This window comes from Eucalyptus grandis, chromosome 10, assembly GCF_016545825.1.
Source record: "Eucalyptus grandis isolate ANBG69807.140 chromosome 10, ASM1654582v1, whole genome shotgun sequence".
NCBI lineage: Eukaryota > Viridiplantae > Streptophyta > Magnoliopsida > Myrtales > Myrtaceae > Eucalyptus > Eucalyptus grandis.
Genome location: NC_052621.1, coordinates 11238604 through 11254661, shown reverse-complemented (window position 1 = coordinate 11254661; position 16058 = coordinate 11238604). Strand labels below are relative to the sequence as shown.

General features: G+C 40.1%; 2 protein-coding genes across 2 annotated transcripts; both read left to right on the top strand.

Annotated features, from left to right (window-relative positions):
- Window positions 1-1909: 1909 nt before the first annotated feature.
- Window positions 1910-3494, top strand: LOC104422882 (UDP-glucosyltransferase 29). Its single transcript, XM_010035335.3, has one exon. It carries the CDS (start codon window positions 2121-2123, stop codon window positions 3423-3425), a length of 1305 nt encoding a protein of 434 aa, XP_010033637.2. The 5' UTR covers window positions 1910-2120; the 3' UTR covers window positions 3426-3494.
- Window positions 3495-12732: 9238 nt separating this feature from the next.
- Window positions 12733-14510, top strand: LOC120288923 (UDP-glucosyltransferase 29-like). Its single transcript, XM_039303199.1, has one exon. The coding sequence runs from the start codon at window positions 12974-12976 to the stop codon at window positions 14303-14305; it is 1332 nt and encodes a 443-aa protein (XP_039159133.1). The 5' UTR covers window positions 12733-12973; the 3' UTR covers window positions 14306-14510.
- The last annotated feature ends 1548 nt before the right edge of the window (window positions 14511-16058 follow it).

The following is a 16058-nucleotide window of genomic DNA, read 5'->3' as shown; positions in this document are numbered from 1 at the left end:
TAGTCTTCCAAAGAGATGCCAGACAAAGAGATGCCAGACAAAGCCTAATATATAACCTTTTTTGGTATTTAAAGATAAAATTAAATTGCCAAATGTCCATGCGCTAGTCTTGCCACTTAAGATGATCAGTGTTGACTAGACAATCGCATTAGCTATTTCCGACCAAAGTTAGTTGGAAGAACTAAATTAAAAATCGTTAAAAAGTTTAAAATTCAATTGGTATAGTTAAAAAGTTTATAACTAAATTATCAAATAGTCAAAAGATATACAACGGACTATGCCAAATTAAAAAGGTTTCTAATTGAATTGGCATAGGTGCAATATGTTTGGAACTTTTTTGATAATTTTACTCAGGTAATTATTTTTAGATTCTCATAAGTTTCAATTTGTATGTGTAATTATTTCATTTGTATGACTCAAATTAAAAAAAGAAATAAGTCTTTGAAATTATTGTTGAGTGGCCAATTTTAAAGATTCGAATGATGTGTTACTACTACCAAATCCCCGGCGGCACATACCCAAGAGCAGGAGTCGGATTTTCGACACCGGTAGCATTCTGATCGAAGCAGAGGATGTACTTGGCGGGTTTAAATTACTAACCAGAGGTCATGTGTGGAATAATTTTCGTTCCAAGTTCAGAAGCTTCCTCTTTTTGACCATGAAAAAGGTATTGTTGAATTCGACTGCGTTGAATAAGAATGGTATGACATTCTGCTGGTAAAATTGAAAACTTTTAGCAATAAACGTTGGATTTGTAACCACCTAGATCATCGAGGATTGTTGAATTCGACTGCGTTGAACAAGAATGGTATGACATTCTGCTGGTAAAATTGAAAACTTTTAGCAATAAACGTTGGATTCGTAACCACCTAGGTCACGAGGCTGGCAGAATCTCATTCTATGACAATTTGTAGCACGCACAAATTGAGGAGTCTCTCCCAACAGCTTAATCTTTACATTTCTAGAAACTCACGGTAACATAAGAAAATAAAGAAGATAAATAACGTAATTGTAATTAGGAAATTTCATTCTTATATACTAGCTAGAAGTTATAGTAATAACTTACATTTGAAATTATAGTAATAATTTCGGAGGTGGACATCAAAGTTCGAATGTAACCTTTATACGGCATAGTGTAGGTAGGTAACTGGTTTGTACTTTGTAGTACCTTAAAAACATATATATTAAAAATTCTCCATTAAGATTGTAAAATTTTTAGGATTAGGTTTTCTTTTTGCATTCACAAAATCAAACCATGCTTTTTATATATATATATATAATGTATATGTATATATGTATGTATGAGCAAGCCTTATTCCTTATCATCATCGTCGTCGTCGTCATCATCATCACTATTATGATTATTATTATTATTTATTATTATGATTATGATTATTATTATTATTATTATTATTATTATTATTATTATTATTATTATTATTATTGTTATTATTGTTATTATTATTATTATTATTATTATTATTATTATTATTATTATTATTATTATTATTATTATTATTATTATTATTATTATTATTATTATGTATAAGAGCAAGCATTTATACACATATATCACTTTTACCAAGTTGATGATAATTGGTTGAACCTGTCAACAATGACAAGAACTTTTGAACAAGTCGCATAATGCAAGTTGATTTGCCATTTTTCTTTTAAAACAATCATTGAATGCCATCTATAAGCCATCTTTTGGGATTTCACGAGCGGAAACTAGTCAAATCAGTGTTCATTGAATATTATGCGAATGCTGTCTTCCCTCACTTGACTTGAAGAAGTCTACAAACTTTGAAATGTCATATTTCTCATGGAGTCACGGCTGACGATCCCATCTCTCTCCCGCATATGCCATTACGTAAATGCCACCAAATCCTAATTGGAGTAGTCAGCCTTTTTGTTTGGCCAAAGACAGAGAGAAATATTAAAGAAAGAAGAAGGAACCCGTGACAGATGATCAAATACGCCATTCTTCTATAAATTGCCATCTGAATCCAAAATGATCAAAAGCTTAGGGCGAACAATAATTAGCTAAGAGAGTCGCACACGCGAAAAGTCACATCGAGCATGGCTACGACAAGAAGAACCATTAGTGTTCTCATGCTTCCATGGCTTGCTCATGGTCACATAGGTCCGTTTCTAGAGCTAGCCAAAAGCTCTCGAAAAGGAACTTCCACATCTTCCTATGTTCAAGTCCTGTCAACCTTAGTTCCATCAAAATCCCTCATGAATATTGCTCCGCTATTGAGCTCGTGGAGCTCCATGTCCCATCTTTGCCTGGTCTCCCTCCTCAATACCACACGACTAGGGGCTTGCCGCCTCACCTCATGCCGAAACTGAAGATGGCCTTCGACATGGCGGGCCCTAACCTCTCTGACATCATCTCTGATCGCCAACCCAATATGCTTATCTTTGATTATCTCCTCCCGTGGGCGCCGGAAGTTGCGAGGTCGCATGGCATCCCGGCGGTCAACTTCGCGAGCGTGGCAGCAGGGGCGAGTTCATTTGTATTCCACTCCATCAAGAGGCCGGCCGATGAGTATCCTTTCAAGGCGATTCGTCTTCAAGACCACTGGATGGCAAAGTATAGGAACCAAATGGAACAAGCATCAGAGAATGGCATGAGCGACACGGAAAGGGTCATGCGGTGCATTGACCAATCGTCGGGCCTAATTTTCCTGAAGACCTTTAGGGAATTGGAGGGCAAATACATCGACTACCTAAGTGATCTTTTGGAGAAGAAAGTAGTGCCCGTCGGCCCGCTGGTTCAAGATCCTGTCCAAGAGGATGGGGATCACATAACTGAGTGGCTTGATAAAAAAGAAAGATCGTCGACCATATTCGTGTCCTTCGGCACGGAGTACTTCCTCACGGAGAAGGAAAGAGAAGAGATAGCCTATGGGTTGGAGCTTAGCAGTGTCAACTTCATTTGGGCGGTTAAATTTCCTGTGGAAGAGGACATCACGCTTAAAGAGGCACTTCCTAGGGGATTTCTCGAAAGAGTGAGAGATAGAGGACTAGTGATAGAGGGATGGGCACCACAAGCTAGAATTCTAGCACATCAAAGCGTTGGTGGATTTGTGAGTCACTGCGGATGGAGTTCAGTCATGGAGAGCATGAAGTTCGGGGTCCCGATCATTGCGATGCCGATGCATCTTGACCAGCCACTCGACGCAAGGATCGTTGAGGACGTTGGGGTCGGATTGGAGGTAATGAGGAATGAGAGTGGAGAGCTCGAGAGGAAGGAGATTGCGAAGGTGATCAAGGCCGTTGTGGTGGAGGAAGGTGGGGAGCGTGTGAGGAATAAGGTCAAAGAAGTGAGCATCGGCATTAGGAACAAAGGAGATGAAGAGATTGATGAAGTGGAGGATGCGATCGTGAAGCTTTGCGGAGTAGCGACTGGTAGCGTTTGACTGTTCGTTGAGTTTATGTTGTAGCTTTCAATAATCGTGTATGCAGAAGGTCAAATTTTTTGCCGGGAATTTTTTTTTTCCTAGAGCAGCTTCGTTTTCGGATTGCAATATATACGTACGTCCCCGCGTATGAGGGCAGAGAAATCCTACAACCTTTTTCGAATGTTGACTTGAGTTGATATTACCGACAACAAAAGGTCATGCATAATTTAGTCTTGCCATGTTGGTATTCAAAATCACAAATAAAGATATTACTGAGCCCTAGTTATAATTTGTAACGTTGTTTAATACATCAGGGAAGTAAATCAATTTTAGAGTATCCAACATTATTGGGTCGTTACTCGCTTCATGATACTGATACTAAGCCCTTTAGACCTGCTTCCATGCATGTCCATCAACGCAATGTTTCCGCTTCTGTCCTCCACCTCTTGGCCACGTTTCATGCGCGCACAACCGCATGCAAAGATAGCCTCTGAATCACCGTCCTCTTCCCATATAACTATGCACACTTGCTGAACGTTCAAAAACCAACCCTAGAGCAAACACCCAAAAACAGAGTGAACTAGAAAAAAACAAGAAATGAGCCCGCAGAGAGACCCATTCACAAGCATTCTCATGCTTCAATGGCTTGCTCATGGCCGCATCTCTCCATTCCTCGAGCTCTCCAAGCGATTCGCCGATAGAGACATCCGCGTCTACTTATGTTCTGCGCCTGATAAAGAAGGAAAACAAGAAGTAGTCATGGTGCGCAACCAGAGCCCAATAGGCCCAAAAATCTGAAGAATAAGGATCTTATCTCATCTTTGAAGTGTAAGTTAAAGATCAAGGTCATCATTACTTCGGCTTTATATACGCGAAATTTCGCTCTATAACATTGACTCATGTCATGTTCTTCCTTTTATCATTTGCATTCCTATAATTGAGTGTGTTCAAGTATTGATTATAAGAAATTTGGACTATAAAAAAACAGTGATTTATATTTAATCTCAATATGTATGAATGTTTTGGTCCTACAAGTTATTGAAGAAACTAATACGGCTGATTTTCTTTATTAATATATTAGAGAGTGCGAGAGCAAGATGCCCTTAGTTTTATTACTCTTCGATTATACAAGTTGAAAGTGGGTTCTTCGATTATACACGTTGAAAGTGTGAGAGCAAGATGCCAGGTCGCGGTTTCTTCAGGCATAGTAGGAGGTTATCCCAACCCTCCTTTTCCTCTCGGAGGTTCTCTTTGCTGGTGCGGTTATGGATTCTTTGATGAAGCAGCTGCTTCCTATTCGTCAGAGGCACTGTTGAGGTGGTTCTGGCTATCTTGCTCCTTCAAAGTTGCTGTCATGTGACCTTCAAATGTGGTGTTGTCGTCCCCCTAGTTTGCTTTTAGTCTGTGACTTGTTTGTTGTGTGAGCTGTCATTGTTTTGGTGGTTGCTTGCCTCTCCCCTCTTCTGTTGTTGGCCAATGTTTTTGGCTGTCTCTTTGTTGCTGTCTGGCTACTTTGTTTCTGTTCTTTTGCTGTTTGTTCTTTTTTGCTCTCGACACCTTTCCGCTTGTCTTGACTTGTTATGTCATCATGAGTGTAAGATTTTTGGTGCTGAGAACCCTTGCTGTACTGCTGTATAGCTTCTTAGTTTAAAAGTCAATATATCTCTTACCCTTTACCTAAAATAAAAATAAAAATTGAACCTATCATTAGTAGGTCTTTGGTTTATTAGACCCATTGCTTTGGCCTTACTTGATCAATTCGACTTAGTCCAAGCAAAGAGAATCTATCGTGACATCATACATAGATATTCTCATTTTAAGTTTCACGTTAATATTGTGAATATTGCAAAGAGAAAGGACATATTTTGTGAAATAACTTCTATTTGATACAAGACTACAAAATTTAAATACAGATCCTAGGAAATATTGCAAAGATAAAAACAGTAACTTTTTTTTTTCTTTCATTTATCAACCATTTCAGGTTTTTTAAATGTTTAGATGTCTGTCAAAATATGTTCATGATATAACTACGTCGAAGGTGGTGGGGCATAAATGCATAATGTGGGCACGTCCCGGCCAACGATATTGATCCACAGATTGAATTAAACAACGGGCGTGAGATTCGGTAAAATAAAAGGACTTATCATAAGAATGTCGGCTATCAATAGAATCAACCCGAAGCATCTCCACCTGCTTCTCCGATTTGCTTTTTGTCTAGTGACTACTGCTTGTCATGAGAAAATATTGGATGGGTCGGGCGCGCCAAGTCACCGTGCGCCGGCCCAATCAAGAGGCGACACATTCTGCCATGTGGCTCCACGTGGAGCCCAGGTCCCACTTTTTTGAAGCCAAAAATTTTGCCTTCTCTTTTCCTCTCTTCACTAATCGCTACGTCCTTTTATATGTCTTCTCCCGCCCTTCGCATTTGAAGCGCCCTCTCTCTTCTCTGTCTTCTCCATCAAGCCGCACGAAGTCACCCTCCCTCTCCCTCCCTCTCTATCTCTCTATGAAAGATCTCTCCTTCCCAAGAGCTCGCCGATCGCATTCGGCACGACGCCTCCGCTGTCTTGGAGCCACTTCGTCAGGCTGCACGAAGCCCTCTTTCAAAAATCTCTCCCTCCCAGAAGCCCGCCCGTCACGTTTGAGCTCAGATCCGCCGCCTTTGGCACATTGCCTCCGTCTCTACCTCCGCCGTCGCCACTCCCTCAAGCCGCACAACGCCCTCTTTCGAAAATCTCTCCCTCCCAAGAGCTTGCCCGTTGCATCCGAGCTCAGATTCGCCGCCTCCGACACATCGCTAGTGCTTCTGGTGCTTCCTCATCCCGCTCTGCATTCATCGTTGGTGCTTCTGTGTTGGGGCTGTAGTGTACTCATCCGACACTATGGCCGTGAGCAAATGGGTTGTGCTCACACATGGTACTTTCATCGCCATGTGGAAGCTCTTTGCAAGGTTCGAAACCTCTCAATACGAGTACCCAGACTCCGAGAATGTGTATTTGGTTGTCCTGCCAATTTTTCACATAAATGGCCCGTCAATCTGTCTTGGGACTATTGTCATTAGAGTGTATATTGTGGTTGTGATGAGGAGGTTCGATCCCAATGTGGTGGTCAAGGCCATTGATAGGTATGGAGCCACCCATTCCCTGTGGTTGTGATGAGGAGTTTTAATCCCAATGAGGTTGGATCCTCATTTGATTATGATCTCTAAAATATCAAGTATCTGAGCAAATTCAAGTGGGACGAACCTGCAAAGTCGAGCCTGTATTTTTTAGCAATTCAAACCTGTCGTCTGTGGCTTACGCTTAGCTTTATCATGATAGGACAAATGTCATTGTGGGAAACTCAGTCCTAGTTTAAGGACATGATGTACATTTTCCTGGCAGTCAATAGGAAAACTTTGAACTTGATTGATATAACATGTGCCATTAAGCATGTCAAAGACAGAGAGATGCAGAAAGAAGCTAGTAGACGCCTACTCCCTCTCCTTTTTGACTAGCAGAGAGTGCTTGAGATGGAACCCATTTCTCACATTTCCAGTTATTTACTTTTATACGTACGGAGTTTGTGAAAGAATTCAGAAACACTTGAATTTGAGATAATGCACTATATAAATGTTTGTATGGTTACACAAGCATTTTAATAACTCGTTTTAATGTTTTTTTTTTCCTCATTACAGGCAAGACTAGAATTCTTTCAGATCCATGATCTTACTATAGAGGAGCCGCTGGAGTACTTATAGTTTATGACATCACCTGGTGTGTGAAATTCGAAATGAGAGTGCTTGTTTTTTTTTTTTTTTCTGGGAGGGATAGAGAATGGGTAGAATGATCTCCTTACAATCTCGTGTCCAGGTTAAATAACTTCCTTAGACATTGAGTAACTTCGTGATATGGATGCTGCCACGCGGCAATGAAAGCTATGTAGCAAAGTAAAAAGGGGAGAAAATGTGATCAACAGATTATGAGGCCATGCAACCTATGATCAGAGAATATTTACGTAGGAATCTGACGTTATCATCCTTAAGTTTTTTTTCCTTATCTGCATTGACCAATTCATTATACCTTACATGCTTTGATTCATGAGCATTGGTATTTTTTCTTTTCTCTTTGGTGGTGATGGGTTCGGTACAAAATATCTCCCGGGGGTGAGGGAGCGTGTCCACTTATGAGTTTTTGCCACCATTGTTACTGCAAATGAAAATCATTACTTCGGCTTAATATACACGAAATTGTTTTATAACATTGACTCATTTTCTTCCTTTTATCATTTGTATTCCTATAATTGAGTATTTAAGTATTTATTATAAGAAATTTGGACTATAGAAAAACAATGTGATTTACATTTAATATCTCAATATGTATGCATGTATGTTTTGGTCCTACATGTTATTGAAGAAACTAATACGGCTGATTTTCTTTATTATTATATTAGAGAGTGCAAGAGCAAGATGCCCCAAGTATTGTTACTCTTCTATTAGACAGGTTGAAAGTGGGTTCTTTCCAAACATAAATTGAACCTACCGTTAGTTGGTCTTTGGTTTGTCAGACCCATTCCTATTTTTTCTAAATCCTAGGCAATCCATATATCACTGAAGCCATTAAAGTCGAGTTGAAATATGGATCAATGGCCCGTTTTATCACCTACATTAAACAAGAACAAAGGCCCAAAGGTCCATGACTCCATACAACACATGGCTTTCTAACGATCTAAGCTACTTAAGCTTGCACATGCACAATTCAACAACTTCGGAAGGAAAAATGCTTATATGAATGTTTTAACAATCTATTCTGAATCATAAAAAGATAAATAATAAATAATTAAAAATTATGACGGGGTCTACTTCAAGAATTTGTGATTCATAAAATACCGTTATTTTCATAGTGGCCCAAAAGATATAATGCTAGGAAAGCCCTTTCAAAAGGATGATATTAAAGCTTTATTTGTCAAGAAAAGAAACAAATCTTTACTCCATTTGTTTAGCAGAAAATCAACCATTCAAAAATATTTTCTGCTTCTTAATCGTTTATATCATTTAGAAAATGAGTTCACCAAAAATGTTTTCCTTATTAATGAAATTCTTTTACACTTAAATATAAGTGGTGGAAGTATTTTTTTTTTATTAGCTCATATGCTTAATTGATTAAAAAAAATCAAAATTACGAAATCTTTTTTCAACTTACTGAATTTTTGCAATTAAAGGAGCCTAAAAGGAAAACAAAAGCATATATTATAGAATATCTATCCAAACTGTGTCACAATCTCTTAAAGCTCGTTTGGATAATTGGTGATTAAATTATAGCTTGGTTGCCGTGTGGTTATTTTGTGACGTGTACGATTGATTGGTAATACAACGACCGCGGTACCTAAAAGCTAGGTGGAGCAACTTCTCAAAAGCTGCTGGAAGTTGCTGTAACTGTGGATGCGTTGTAGCGCTAAAGTGCTGGATAAACACCTTTAAAACTAATTACCCTTTTTAGTAGTCGAAACCCCGCAGAAAACTAATATCGAACAGATACTTGGCATATTAGAATTGTTTTTGTTATCCATTTGGTTAATCGTGTTCATCAAATGTGTGATTTTGTGGTTTGGACCGCGTCGTTTGTCTTCAAAATCAGCTTTCCTAGTTCGGAGCCATGTCTGGTTTGGAGGGTCACGGGACGAACCGTCCTGCTAATGAAGATCAGGGGATGCGGCCCTTGGGGACTCGTCTCAAGGCATATCAACAGACCATAAAACAGGATTCGAGGCAACCTCTAGACAAATTTGCAGAGCGGCTTGGTCTAAGGGAAACCCAAATGGGACTAACTCTAGACAAATTTGTAAATGATACAAATGATCATTTTTAAGAATTTCAACTTATTTATTTTCCATCAAAGAAACGCATCTTAAGGGATAAGAGTAAACTTATGGCAGGGGTTGACAACAAGACACGAGCAAGAATAGCATCATGGCACTAATTTCTCCCGAAATCGATTTGATTTAGTTGACGGTTCACTTGCAAAACCAAGGTGATCCATCTTCTCGAAGCAAGGAAAAGTCGATGGCCGTGTGGATGTTGATCCAAACCTTATGTGGATTGAAAAATAATTGCTTAACGGAATGATCCAACATTTTAGATCTCGAGGTCGATTTTTTTTTTCCCCGACAGAGGGAATATAATGCGGAGGGCAATCGAGAATTTTTGATTTGTTGATGATTTTTGGATAGAAATTCAAGAGGGGTTCCTTAAAATAGAGAGAATATGCTGCTGGACGCAATAACGGAAGTTAGCTTTGGATTTAATTTTTAATATGTTGATGATTTTTTCGTTTATAATTTAGAAAGGGTGATTTCACCTTTATTTCCTTATCTTTGTCATTTCTTGAATCTTGGCTTGATTTTATTCGAATAAGGGCGATAGTTATTAATCAGTTAGAATATCCTAGTTTAAATATTTTTATTGCTTCCCTACCTTAGGTCTCCACGCATGGCTTGAGTTTGCTATAATTCATCCCTTGAAGATTGAATTTGTGAATAACTTAAAGAGAGTTCTCTCTAAACTCTGGAAGCGTGCTGTGGATTGTTTTATCCGAGCTTTATCGTCTGTTTTCACTCTACATCATGAAGTTTCAATCATCTATCTTTTGTTTTCTCTAGGTGGCAGTAGAGTCTGCTACCGAATTACCTATTGATGTTGAAGGGCGAGATTAGATTTGTCTGCTAGCCGCCCTCCTTGGACCACTCCATTCTTCATGAACTGTCAAAACTATGGTGAAGTAACAAGTCACAGGGTAGTGTCCCTCTCCTAAGGTGGTCCGTGATATTTCACTTGTAACAAGTCACATTGTACGGTCCCTCTCCTAAGTTAGGTCATGTGATCGTTCACTTTATCTGATGCGTTTGATTTAATTTTTAAGAGAAATCTTTGGAAAAGATTTGTCAAACGGTACTCAAATTTGCTTAAGGGCCTTTAGAGCCCAAAATTCATTCGGAAAATGGTTCCCAAATAAACCTTTTAATGGAATGGTAGGGACTAAAAATCCACGAAATCAAAATGCTTACTTCATTCTATTTCGATCCACCAAAACCAACTAAACCTAATTAAGGTTATGTTTATTTTACGGAAAATGATTAATTTGAAAAATATTTTCCTATCATTTGTAATGAACAAGAAAATATTTTTATCATCATGAAAATATTTAGATATAAATTATTACCTCATTGGAAATGGTTTGATTCTTCGAGTAAAGAACCACTTAGGCACCGGATCAATCAAATCAAATTCAAAGCCAATTTTTTTTTTTCAAAAATATGCAAATTTCATTAAGTATGCAAAAATGAGAGGTCCGATAAATGGGCATCATTATATAATAGGTCTAGCAAAGTTTGGGGAGGGGATAAGACCCAATCCAGAGGCAAGTGTTTTTTCTTATAAGTTTTAGCAACCCAATCTGTAACCATATTAGCCTCTCTAAAATAATAGGCTATATGAAAATTTGTGAAAGCCCGCAATTTTTCCTTGCATTTACTGATAATAAGTTGGATTTCCAACTCAGCTGATCTGATCTGTTCATGGCTTGAACAAGATGCAAACTGTCTGACTCAAAAGATGAGTGCTTCGTCTCTTTTCGGGTAGAAAAAGCCAATGCTTCCCATAAAGCTAGGGTTTCGGCATAAGGGGAGAAGAAGCTTTGATCTCCTTAACCATGCCTTCCACCAACCTCCCTTCCGAATCTCTGCGCACACAAGCTATGGAGTTCCTCAACAAACCAGGTTCGTGCGTCCCATCTACATTAAATCTTCCAAGCTCCTTCGTGTGGTGGAATCCATTGCTGAGGTGGTTCGATTTCGTGGGTTTCAGATCTGGTATTTTCGTGGGTTTTCTGTCCAGCACCCCTCTGATTCGGTCCTTCTTTGCGCCAAGATCTCGGCTCCTCTCTTTCTTCTCTGCTCCGTGGACCGGCGTTGCCTCTGGTGGCCAACCCAACAAACCCCTGTTTCAGCTCACCGCTCGGTCGAAGACGCCTGTGCTCTGTTCCTTTCTCCGATCGTTCCTCCTCGCTAACGCTCTCCGCTCGGGTTGGAGGTCTTAGAACGTCACTTGGCCTCCCAGCTGCAGATCCACCGGTTCTGCCCTCAGTTCGTCCTTCGTAGTGCTTTCTCGAGGGGTTCATCGAGGAAGGCTCTGCACCGGTCCCTGTTCTGCTACTGATTTCAGCTTGCTCTTTGTGCAGCAAGCCGTCTATTGCCCCCACTCCAGGAGCCATTGAGTTCTAGGGGTGATCGGTTCCCGGTTCGGTCCGGTTCCACCTTGGAACCGGGAACCGGACCGGGAGCACCGGTTCCCAAAATTGCGAACCGTGGACCGGACCGTTTGGTCCTAGGACCGGGAACTGGACCGACCTTCGGTTCCGGTCCGGTCCGGTCCGGTCCAACAAAATCGGCTCTACTTTTTTGCACTAAAGAGTGACCGTGCTCCGAACCGATCAATCAAATTCGGTTTTCGAGCAATTCAACAAAACTAATCACATATGTTTCCACGTGCAAAATATTCAAATGTGGTTCACACTTAACTTTAACCATGAAAGCCGTGAATAATTTGGCTAAAAGTTATGCATGGCTTAGATTTTATAGACAATCTCTGCTCTTTAAATGTTTAGTCAACGTGGGACTCTTGGAGGCTTGAAGTGCCTTGTGGATCTCTTGGAACCTTAGTCCCACATCAAGTAGAAGATGAAACTGATAGAAAATGAGAAAGAAAATTGACAAAAACTGAGAAGGAATTGGAGGAATTTTATGTATTGTGTATTGCCGTGTTTGTACATGTATTACACACCTATTAATAATACAAGAAAAGAGTACGATAGGAAAGAATATACAAAATATGATGTTTCCTATACTACTGTCCTAATATCCAATCTCATGGATTCATAGAATCAATTAACCGTATTTAGATAATTAGAATAAAAAAACAAATCATATTTCCAACAAAAACTAACAAGGAGATTTTTTTTCTATAAATAAAAGAGTAATAAAAATAGTTTTAATGGTCTCTTGGCCACATAAGATGATGCTACCTCAAATTGCAATTTTAGTTGCAATAAGTTATCATGTTTATATATTTTATTAATTCTATGTATATAAATTATATATAAAAAATTTGTTTCGGTCCGGTCGGTCGGTTCGGGTCCGGTTCCCACCTTAGAACGGACCAACCGCCACCGGTTCCAAGATTAGGAACCGGGAACCGGACTCGCCGACCGTGGGAACCGCCCAAAACCGGCCGGTTCGGTCCGGTCCGGCCGGTTCTCGGTTCGGGCGGTTCCCGTTGCACACCCCTATTGAGTTCCGATCGCCAAAGCCGGTTTTATAAAGCCTAAAAATGTTAGTTTTTCTTTTGGCATCTCTCTCTCTTTGTTCTCTCCAACCTTAGTCAGACATTTCACGACTCTCTCTCTCTCTCTCTCTCCAACCTCAGTCAGACAGTGTGGTTTGGCCTGTATCGTCTGTTTCTCTCCACTGCTATATATACCCATTGGAGATAGACAGTTAAGAAAAAAGAAACAAGAGAGAGACTTGAGATCTGGATGGACAATATGCAGAGACCCATTAAAGTTTTGATGTTGCCATGGCTTGCTCATGGCCACATATCACCATTTTTAGAGCTAGCAAAGAGGCTTTCCGCGAGAAACTTCCACATTCATTTGTGTTCCACTCCAGTCAACCTCAGCTCCATCAAACCCAAGATTTCCAAGAAATATTCATCCTCCATTGAACTTGTCGAGCTTCACATCCCTTCTTTGCCTGACCTCCCTCCCCATTATCACACAACCAAAGGCTTGCCTCCCCACCTCATGAAAACCCTCATGTTGGCCTTTGACATGGCGAGCCCTGGCTTCAACAATATCGTCAAGAGTCTCAGCCCCGATTTGCTCGTCTATGACTTTCTCCAACCATGGGCACCAGAAGTAGCAAAATCTCATGGCGTGCCGTCGGTCGTCTTCTTCATGTCTGGTGCAGGGTCGTCTTCATTTATGCTCCATGTGTTGAAGAACACCTGCAATGAGTTCCCGTTTGGAGAAATTTTTCTCCATGATTACGAGCTGGCGAAAATCATTAAGGCAGCAGAAGACTCTCGGGATGCTGCGGATTATAGGGCTCCACAATGTGTTGAGAGGTCCTCCAACTTCATCTTGACGAAGACCTTTAGAGAGCTGGAAGGGAAGTACATAGATTATCTCTCAAGTTACTCGGGGAAAAAAGTGGTGCCTGTTGGTCCACTTGTGGAAGACCCTAGCAATATAGAAGATGGAGATAGCATCATTGAGTGGCTTGACAAGAGAGATAAACTATCTACAGTTTTCGTGTCATTTGGTACTGAATATTTTCTCACTGAGAAAGATAGAGAAGAGATTGCTCATGGATTGGAGCTCAGTAATGTCAACTTCCTTTGGGTCATTAGGTTTCCTGTAGGAGAGAGCATTGAGCTTGAAGAGGCATTGCCCGGGGGCTTCTTGGAAAGAGTAAGAGATAGAGGATCGGTGATAGATGGATGGGCACCACAAGGAAAGATTCTGGAGCATCCAAGCATCGGTGGGTTTGTGAGTCATTGTGGATGGGGCTCCGTCATGGAGAGCATGAAGTCTGGGGTCCCGATCATCGCGATGCCAATGCAACTCGATCAGCCAATGAATGCTCGGTTGGTTGAGCAGGTTGGGGTTGGATTGGAGGTGAAGAGAAATAAGAGCGGAGAGCTTGAGAGGTCGGAGATAGCGAAGGTGATCAAAGATGTGGTGGTGGAGAAAGATGGAGATAGCATGAGGAAGAAGACAAAAGAAATGAGCGACAGTATTAGGAAGAAAGGAGAGGCAGAATTAGATGAAGTGGCTGATGCATTGGTCCAACTTTGTGTGAGGTGAAGAATAACATTCGTCAAATGAAGCCACATTATAGGCATGTGAATGTGTATGTGAATGGGTATGGGGTGCGTCTATCGTAGTCCTTGCAATGCTGTGCTGTAGTATTTGCTATAATCTGGCGTTAATTACTTTGATTGAAATAGTTGCATTCTATGAGATCCTATAATAGTAATGAGACTGAACCCATGCTATATGTATGCATGTACTAAAGAGTTTGCGATTATTTCTGGATCTTGCATCTGTTTACCTTTGTCAAACAATGATCTTTTCTTACCAAAAAGTGGAAGTATAACGGACAACGTACAAGTGGGCATAAATTACAATTGCATTTAATCTAGCCTGTCATGAAGCGTAGCATCATAATGCGAAACTCTAGCATTGAGTGCATACTTGGTGATCCTATAAATTCATAAATGCTGAAAGGATTATAAGAATTTGAACTATAGATTTTGGTTTTAATATCATTGATTTACTTGTCCTAAAAGCGCAATCGCTAAGCAACGCCCGGGATTAATATATCGTTTCAATATAGTAGTACAAGTTATCACCTAACTGCCCCGCTCTTGATGGAATCTTCCAATGGGAAATGCCAGAGCCGTCCACGTCAAGTTAAGAAAATGACCTCTGCCGGACTTCCACGCTGATAGATCTTTTCAAGCCCAGATTTGACGGTGGCCGATATGGAAACCCTCCCGAGGCGAGATCTGCTAGGAAATTTGATGAATTGCCATGGGTACCGACGCCCAGCGTTAAAGGTGAGCGATTTCAGGTTTTTTTTATAAATTCAATTTGAAATCTGAAACCTATTTTTGAGTATAAATTTCTCATATTTTGAAATTAGGAACTTACTTGTTGAAACTTGAAACTTGGAACCTATCTATTACAGATTCCAAGTCTGTTCTAGATTCTAACTATCTTTTTTTTTTAATCTTTAGTTAAACAAAACTTTCATAACACTTATCTCGAGAAATAGCTACACCAACTTATGACGGCACTTTTACTTCCAAGACGTACTTCTCCATAATAGGACCCACAACGCCATCACTCTGGAATTTTCTATAGTTACAAAGTACCCTCAGCTTAGAATTTAAACATTTGGCAAATAAATTTTGAAGCAAAGCATCCATCAATAAGCCAAGCATAGTGAAAACACACATTACAATCATAAAATCCAAATCATAATAGATCAAGATTGGCACCTTCCAACAATTCTCGAATCTAAAATTACAACTACACAGTCATCTACCATCACACTAAAATCAGCAATTTAAGCAGATTATTTCCCATGCAAGAAGTTCTTGGCTGGATTATAACTCAACAACATTACCTCCATATAGCACAAATTCTAGGATGGATGATCATTCCAGCTCGAGACCACCTAGTGCTCTGAACTTCTTGCAAGAAATCAGCTGCTCCTTTCCTTTCAGGACATTTAAAACCCATGTGATCGAAGAACTCAAGCACGTTTTCTCGGGGATCTTGATACACTATTTGCCCATCCGTGAGAAGGATGATATCATCAAACGGGTTGTAAGTTTTTGGTGCAGGCTGGAGGAGGGTTATTAGAGCAGTCCCATTGAGGATGTGTATGGACTATCTGCGTGAGTTCACTATTTGGAATGTTACCGAACTATCCGAGCTGGTCGATATTTTGTCCATAAAGAGTGCTTTGGCTGGAGTGACTAGCATCTCCCCTATTTTATATCAACACGAAACTGAACAAAACCAACTGAACTTTATAGAACGTCATTGC

Excerpts from the sequence above, each read along its gene's own strand:
- LOC104422882 (XM_010035335.3), top strand. The coding sequence starts at position 2,121 with ATGGCTTGCTCATGGTCACATAGGTCCGTTTCTAGAGCTAGCCAAAAG.
- LOC120288923 (XM_039303199.1), top strand. The coding sequence starts at position 12,974 with ATGGACAATATGCAGAGACCCATTAAAGTTTTGATGTTGCCATGGCTT.